The 8,432-nt window shown below is 42.6% G+C and overlaps 1 protein-coding gene across 1 annotated transcript in view; it reads left to right on the top strand.

Moving 5' to 3' along the window:
* The first annotated feature begins 2,286 nt into the window (after positions 1–2,286).
* ACTR10 (actin-related protein 10 homolog (S. cerevisiae)) overlaps positions 2,287–8,432 on the top strand; it is a 9,599-nt gene continuing 3,453 nt past the window's right edge. Inside the window, exons 1-10 of the mRNA XM_009996465.1 lie at positions 2,287–2,324; positions 2,549–2,642; positions 3,160–3,242; positions 4,241–4,349; positions 5,931–6,038; positions 6,388–6,455; positions 6,745–6,824; positions 7,229–7,264; positions 7,856–7,935; positions 8,026–8,099. Coding sequence (XP_009994767.1) covers positions 2,287–2,324; positions 2,549–2,642; positions 3,160–3,242; positions 4,241–4,349; positions 5,931–6,038; positions 6,388–6,455; positions 6,745–6,824; positions 7,229–7,264; positions 7,856–7,935; positions 8,026–8,099 — 770 coding nt within the window. The remainder of the gene's footprint in view (positions 2,325–2,548; positions 2,643–3,159; positions 3,243–4,240; positions 4,350–5,930; positions 6,039–6,387; positions 6,456–6,744; positions 6,825–7,228; positions 7,265–7,855; positions 7,936–8,025; positions 8,100–8,432) is intronic.

The following is an 8,432-nucleotide window of genomic DNA, read 5'->3' as shown; positions in this document are numbered from 1 at the left end:
GGATTCTGACCCACCTGGGCAATCTACAGACAACATTTATGTGGATTCTGACCCACCTGGGCAACCTACAGGCAACATTTATGAGGATTCTGACCCACCTGGGCAATCTACAGACAACATTTATGTGGATTCTGACCCACCTGGGCAATCTACAGGCAACATTTATGAGGATTCTGACCCACCTGGGCAATCTACAGACAACATTTATGTGGATTCTGACCCACCTGGGCAATCTACCAGCAGGAGACTGGAGACAGGACCAGGAAGAGAGACAGGACCAGGATGGGAGACAGGACAAAGGACTAGAATAAACAAAGACCCCCTCCAGGAGACCCCTGAGCAGGCATCATTACGAAGATAGCCAATTCCATAAAATGAAATGACTACGTAAAAGAATTCTGGGAACTCACTGACAGGGAACTGAAGATGCACGTTTTTGGTGAATATGAGCTGGGCTGTTCCACTAACTCGTGGGAGCACTCAGGGTGGAGAAACCCCAGCGCTGCAATAAAGAGTGTCTGCTCAATAATAAAGAATTCCTGCTCAGGAACAGCTTGTTTGTTGTCGTTGGGTCTTGATCTGGGAATCCTCACCCACTTTGGCGAGGAGTGTTAGGGAGCCAGGGGCTTTGGATGCTCGGAAATGTTTGTTTCAGCAACTGATGCCCGTGGTTGAGTGAGGTATAAAGAGCGGTATGGAGGTGTAAAGAGCCGTATGGAGGTGTAAAGAGGGGTACGGAGATGTAAAGAGCGGCATGGAGGTGTAAAGAGGGGTGTAAACAAAGGCAGGCCCAGGCGCAGGCCCAGGCCCAACGGCCTCAGAGCCGCCGCCATTTCGCTCCCCACAGCACCGGGACCACCGGGACCCCCAGGACCGGGGCTCCTCATCCAGCCCTCCTGTCCCGCCGAGCCCCTGCCAGGCCCGGGGCGGGGCTGAGGGAAGCGGGGCGGGCGGAGGAAGGCCCCGCGGAGGAGGAAGAGGAGGAGACGAAGAGGAGGAAGAGGAAGGCCCCGCGGCGCCGGCGGAGGGGAAGGGGGAGGGTTGTGGGAAGGGTTTTTCCTCCCCCCCCACCCCCATCAATCCCCTTTCTGGGGTGACCCGCTGGGAATAAACAGCCTCGGTTTTAAAACGTGTTTGAGGAAGGGGGTGAGTGGAGGTGGAGGGAGAGGCGCTGTGTTTTGTGTTCTGTCGGGTGGAAACAAGTGGTTCCGTGAGGGGCTTTTCTTGTGGATCCATCGCGTCACGGGCCTCAGGGTTTTTCTTTTCCGAATTTGGGGTTCTTCTGAAGGCTTTATCCCACGGGTGTTTGCCTGCTCTCACAGAGAAGCGTTTCCTCTGCATGGTGTGTTCTTAGGTTCTGTTCCCACCCTTTGTTCTTCTGGAAGAGATGGCAACTTGTTTATGTGAGAGAGACGTCTGTCCTTTCCCCAAATAAGGCTGAAATTAACAAAAAAGTTGTCAGGGAGACAAGCCAGGACAACTCTATGTGTCCATGAGTCTTTGTTTGGGAGACCAAATAAAAAAATGAATTATGTTTGTTTTAAGGTTATTTTTTTCTTCTGAAATGACCTGAAGGAATATGTTGGCAGTTGCCAAACACCAAAATAAAGTATTAATTGGCTTTTTGCATTAGAAATACTTGGACTCAAGCAGCTTTATAGTTTTCTACTAGTGTTTCTCCCATGGTTTTCTCCTTGTGTTTGTACTTAATGGGAGTGGCATTAGTGAAACAAATATCAGGCACTGGGTTTCTTAAATCTTGAATTTCTTGTGTTTTTCACTTGCCTTCTTGAGTTTATGATTCTTCTGTCTTTCAAGGCGCAGTCTGTTTATGAAAACCAGACAGGTTTCTGGAAAGTTGGGTTTGGAGTTGCTCCTATTTTTATTATGTGGCATCTAAGCAGCATACAAGACTCTTAGTATTTTGTTGGGAGGCCTGGAGGAGTATCCAGACATCTTGAAGTAGTGATGCCTTAACTCACCCAGGGTGCTGGTGAATGCACTTCAAAGCATTAAACAAGCTGGAAATAGGGGAAAAAGTGTCAATGGAATGGTGCTGGTCAGCAGTGAAATAGCTCACAGAACCTGCATGGTTGTGGTCACTAAGTCTTTGTCTTGTGTTTCTTCTAAATAAACATCACAGAAAATGAGAATTTAGAGAGGACACGGAAAGTTCATCTTGCCTGTGCTCAGTGAGAGCTTCAGGGAAAGCTGGGCCTGTGGGAGGGCACAGGAGGATGTTCCTTTGGAAGCTTCATAGGCAGGAAGGAGGGTTGCAGGGGGATGATGGTAAACAGAAAACTGTGCACAGTGGAGAGTTGGAGGCAAGTCAGAGCTGAGCATGACAGGCCTTAGGGAAGTGGAGAAAACTTTGGTTTAGTGCAGCTGAGAGGGAGTCAATAAAGTATATACAATTTTTCTCATTCAGAATGGCTCCTTAGAAATGGTATATGGAAGAAACCTCTGCAGTCACAGAAGTATCCCTAATTTAATTACTCTTTGATTATTCCTAGGCTTGGTATGTTAAATGGTGACTTCAAATAATAAGGTTGTCAACATTTTCTTTTAGGTGTGGATTTGCAGGAGAAACAGGACCAAGATGCATAATTCCCAGTGAAATAAAGAAACCTGACGTCACAAAGGTAAACTGTTCTACCTGAACTGTTTTACCTTTCCAGTGCTCACTGTATGATGCCAAAGAAGGAATTTGCAGATGTGTTTTCTGTCCATTATAAGCCATTTTTCTTTATCTTATAACTGCTGCTATGAAAAGGTTGTCACTGGGTACAAGTCTGTACCAAAGCTGCTGTTAATTGGTACTTACCACCCATGCAGCTTCTGTTTGGGGCATTGAGAGGTTTCTTTGCCTAGTTATGCTTTTTCTTTTGTACTTTCAGCAGAGGATGACAGCTTTGGAAAACTAATGTTGAAATAAGTTACTAGTACAAAAAATTTGCATTAATAAACTAGAGCTTAGTTGCACAGTGAGTTTATGGGATGCATTGTTAAGGACATAGAGCAAATCAGGTAAGAGTGAGGATTTCTTTGTATGTGCCAGATTTTATATATTTGGAGATACTATATTATACATATATGTATTTCTTGATATATAATCACTGCCTAGAGTTTAAGCTGACTGTGGATATTTTTACTTTACAGCCTGTCAAAGTTGTTCAGTATAATATAAATACAGAAGAGTTATATTCATATCTGAAGGAATTCATCCATATGCTATATTTCAGGTAAGAGGTACTTGGGTGTTAGTCCTTCAAGCCTTCTGCAGGTCTTTTCTGAGTACATTGAGGTGTTAGAAGTGTGACTGGTAGCTGCTTTTTAGCAGAGTGAGAAAACAGAAACCAGATGTTGCTACTGGCTGCCTGGCTGTGTTCCTGCAGGAGGAACTGAGTGGTGCTGAGATTCAGAGTTAGTGTCCTGCAGCATCAGTAGCTCTCTAGAAATAAAAGTATTTTGTAAGTTGCCCTGCAACTGTGACACTCACAAAAGTCTTGATGGGGGAAGGTCATCACCTGAGAAGTTGTGCAGATTTTGGTAGGGCTGAAACCCATCTTATGTCAGTGCAGAGCTCTCTCCACATGACAGTGGTTTGGAAGGAAGAACCTTAACTTGTGCAATATTTTTACCTCAGTAATACATCTTTTTGTTGTATTTTTAGTACCATTCATGAATAATGCAGTTGGACTTTAGTCTTTCCTCTTCCAAGCCTTGTTTCCCTGTGTCAAGTGAAGATTTTTACTGTGCCTCAGACCTTCTGGTGTGTGGTGGTGTTTGGTTTTTTTTATTCCTGTCCTTGACGATTGCTTTATGGTTGAAATCAGGACAATTCCATCCTCTTCCACTGAAATCAGAGCATCTGTATGGTCATTATTGCTCTTTTATGGACAATGTATGACCCTGGACAAGCCATTAGTGGCTGTTACACATGCCTATTTTGGCACATCTTTATATTGCATTAGAAATGTTTAACAGAAACTCAGAACTACAGGCTGCTGGCAGAGAACTCTCTCACTTGTTTTCTGTAACTCAGTTTCCTAACTTCCTTTTAGGAAACCATTGGGTTTCCTTTTAAATTTGGGAAAAAGGCTTTGGGATCAGCTGTAGAAAATGCTATCTAAATGCAGATTTTTTTGATTTTTGAGGAGAATGGAATATGAAGATAAGGTGGGTCTCACAATACATTCTTGAACTCACCAGCTTTGTTTTGCATGTCTTGCCCTTTTAGACACCTGTTGGTGAATCCCAGAGACCGCCGGGTTGTGATCATAGAATCTGTCTTGAGCCCTTCACACTTCAGAGACACACTGACAAGAGTCCTTTTCAAGCATTTTGAGGTATGTGTTCCACATAACTACTGGAGGTGCCCAGCACTTTGCCATTAGAAATTGTACTTACAGTCACTACCAGATGCAGACAAAGAAATGAAAAGAATGCCAAAGGAATGGGAGGCAGAAACAAGAGGAAAAAAAAGCTGATGCTCATCTAGGGAAGACTGGACTAAGGGCCATTTTTTCATGAGGCCACAAGACAGAAACTGTTAACAAGAATCTAAAAGGTTTCTCTGGCTTGTACAAAAATACAGCACCATTCCAGACAGGTCCAATAATTCCCATTGAGTGCTGCCTGAAGCCAGAATTGATACTTAATCACTTGCTAGTGCTCTGTCAGCAAGTCTCATGACTTCTGCCAGAGTCAATATCTTAGCATATGACCTAACCTCTGGCTGTACTCATTTAGATAAGAGCTTACCTGAAATGTATTGTCTTGTCTGCTTAGTGCATCTTCTTTGAAGCAAAGTCTGAACCTAATTCTTGCTTAACTTTAACAGCAAGTGTTTTAGAAGGTGAATCCATAGGTTTTCAATTCAGACAGAACAAAGGTTAAGGTTCTTCTGTAAAAAGTGGTGAAACTGCTTTGTCTGCAGTACTTCACTGTGCTTCCTCTATGCATTTCACCAACTAATCTTGAGCTTCCACACAATTCCTTCCTACTATTGATAAATTTTTCTGATGACTTGGAATTGCTGAAAGATTGAGTGATTATTTTTTTTCCTAATCCCCTTATGGCGGGGGGGGGGGGGGGGGGGGGAGGAGGGAAAGCCTCATGTAAAGCAATCCCTGGCAAAACTGGTTGTTGAAAATAACTTGTGACTTGGAAAGTCATGTTTTGATGGAGAGACTGTAGCTTGTTCAGAAGCCAGCTGATACTGAAGTGAAGTGAATTCTCTCTGGCCAGAATAAAATGTGGCTTATTAATTCAGGGTCAATATTATAGCTTGTGTCTCTAGCCTATATATCTGCAGTGTTCCCCTTAAATGCAGGATTTATTGAGATTGCTCATTTAATTCACACTTCAAGGTGTTCCAGTAAAGGAACTGTTGCTATCTAGGAAACTTGATTTATGGAATTCTGGGGGAAGGAATTAATTCTCATGTAATTATGACTTGAATTTCCACATTACTTACTTCCACAATACTGTGAGGTTGTGTGTAATAACATGTTGTCATTAGGCACACATTTATGGGTTTTCTGGCACCTTTGTTCACGTTGTCAAGTCTTTGTACAACATTTCAAGTAGCTGTGTTTTAGCTTTTTCCATTCCTCTTCAAATAACAAGAAGAAACCTGAACTATGACTTAAGATGAGTTCCATAATTAACACTTGCTATTTTTGCAAGCCCATTCCAAGATTCATTGTTACTGAAGGCACTGCTGTGAGACACAGATAAGGTGAATGTAGAATTTGGGACCCTGTTGTATATTGTTTGTTACTACACTGCCTTAAAAACTAAATAAAAATGGATACTGCAAGATAGAGTTGTTTGGGTTCTGCTTGTAGTATGACATTTAGGGAAAGCATCAGTGTTTGGGTTTTTTTCTCTCTCTTCTGTCAATTTTCCTCTTGGTTTCCTTGTAGGTACCTTCTGTTTTGTTTGCTCCGAGTCACCTAATGTCTCTGCTGACACTTGGGATCAATTCTGCCATGGTGCTGGACTGTGGCTATGCAGAAAGCTTGGTGCTGCCTGTATCCTTTAATAGTACACACCCTTTTCAGCAATAAGCATGTCGTGACAATATGAGATTTTTGTAGACTTCAAGTGTGTTGAAAAGTAATAGGAGCAGATCAGCCAGTTTGTCTTTTGACTGTCGGATGTGGTGACTTGTGACTCTGCTCGCACCTGAGATGCTGGATCTGTGAAACCTGGGAAGGGTGCTTCCTAACTTCAGCCTGGACATACTAGAAACTAGTTTGGGAGAAAAGCAGTTAGAAAGTGCTTCCATTAACTAATGCAAGATCATGTTAAGGGGGAAAAAGCTTTTTGTTCCAGCAGATTGAAAACTCAAACCGAGGAGAATTTCCTGATCTTCTGTAGATATATGAGGGAATTCCAATCCTGCGGTGCTGGGGTTCCCTTCCTCTGGGAGGAAAGGCTATCCACAAGTAAGTTCACACTCAGACATTCCAGGTTACTCATCACTTCTTTGTGGAAGTTAGTAGCTGGCTAGTGACCAAAGATTCCTCTTGAACGTGGCTTCAGCCATAAGTGTCCAACAGCATCCAGTGTTTAAAGGTACCACTCTTGAGTGTAGGAAAAGCTGTGGAAACCAGAGCTGCCTCAGTTTATATTTAGAAGAATGTAACTGAAGGGAATAAATACAGTCCCTTAAGTGTAACAGAATCAGCCTGAGCTAAGAGCTGACTTAGACTAACTTGATGTGCAATGTTTTAGGGAACTGGAATATCAGCTGCTGGAGCAGTGCACAGTGGATACTGGATTAGCCAAAGGACAAAGCCTTCCATCTGTGATGGGTAAGGACTGTTTGATGTAGCATATGTGCTGGGAACTTGCACTGGGGAAAGTGGATTAATACCAACAGTGAACAAAAGGAGTTTATTCCTCACTGTGTCTTGTGATCTACTGTCATGATTTCTTTCTCATTATTGAGCAGTTCTGTTATTTCTATGATAAGCCACTCAACAATAGTAGGTTTTCATGAAGGCTGAGCCAAAATTTCTGTAGTAATTTTTTTGTCTATTTTGACAGAATACAGACTTTTTTTCCCTGTTCTTAATATTCTTACTTCCTCAGAAGTCTTTATAAGTGCTGTCCAAGTGAAACTTTAATATAGTAAATGCAATTCAAACCTAGTTTCATTCTTAAAGTCTCTTCTGCTTAAAAAGCTTTTGTTTTAAATTATTTTTTTGTATTTCAGGCTCAGTTCCAGAAGACATAGTGGAGGATATAAAAGGTAAGGTTTTCTGCTTCTTGAAACTCTATTAACTTGTGCAGTAGAGGAGAGCATGAGAATAACAAGTGTGCAGTACTTTACATTTAGGAATTGATTTTATTTTATCTGTTTATCGTTTATTTTACCTACTAGAAGAACTTGCAGCGTTCTTCCTCTATGAAAACAAACCTACTTTCAGGTGTAGCCTTTGTGTTGTCAAGAGGTAGCTCTTAGATACATATTCAGTGGACATAGGAAGAGTTGTAGATACCCTGTGATCAGCAGCTCAGGTGAACTTCATGTTGCATTTTTTAACTGAAGGCACCATCAGTCCTGTTCTCCTGACTGTCAATCTTGTGGAGCTTGTCTGAGACAGGAATCTTGCCTCTCCTAGCATAGTTTTGGTGTCAGCTTTCCTTGAATTCATGGTCTAGGTAGCATCTGAACTCTGCTGAAGCACAGAGATTGTTTTTCTTTGTGTTTATTTGGTAATGTCCTGGACCAGCAAGGGCCCAAATTGTGTATTCTTCTATAAATTATGCAAAATTATGGTCTGAATTGTTGATAAAAGAATCCAACAAAGTCTCTCTTCTCCCCCTTCCTCACATCAAGTGCGCACTTGTTTTGTGAGCGATCTCCAACGTGGACTGAAGATCCAAGCAGCCAAGTTCAACATTGATGGCAGTGCTGAGGTGGGTGGAGAATGAAGCTTGCTCTCCTCCTTTGAATGGACTGCAGCCTTTTTGGCCTCTCAAGTAATGCACATATGGTTTTATCTCTAGCGTCCCTCACCCCCTCCAGACGTGGACTACCCTTTGGATGGAGAAAAGATTCTTCACGTCGTTGGCCCCATCAGGTGAGAAATACTGTAGTTGAGTATTTGTCTGTAGGAGGATGTCTTTTTAAGTCTAAATGCACATTCATTTCCATAAAGTTGAATTTTACTGAAACAATTGCATATGCTTTCTGTGTCTCTTTTAAGGCTTTGTGCTGGGCACGTTAGAAGCCCATAATAAGTGTTTGCTTCCCCAGGGAGCTCACAGTTGAAGATGAGAACAGGCAGATTGGAGGGCTGAGGGAAACAGAAATGGGGTATTAATGCAGGCTGGTCTGACAGGTTTGCTGAAGTGAACTTTGTCTCCTCCCTTTGGCAGTGGGCTGTGTGACAGGAGCAGGATGATGGTTGTCA

This window comes from Chaetura pelagica, unplaced genomic scaffold, assembly GCF_000747805.2.
Source record: "Chaetura pelagica isolate M959 unplaced genomic scaffold, ChaPel_1.0 scaffold274, whole genome shotgun sequence".
NCBI lineage: Eukaryota > Metazoa > Chordata > Aves > Apodiformes > Apodidae > Chaetura > Chaetura pelagica.
This window is presented reverse-complemented; position numbering and strand designations above follow the sequence as displayed.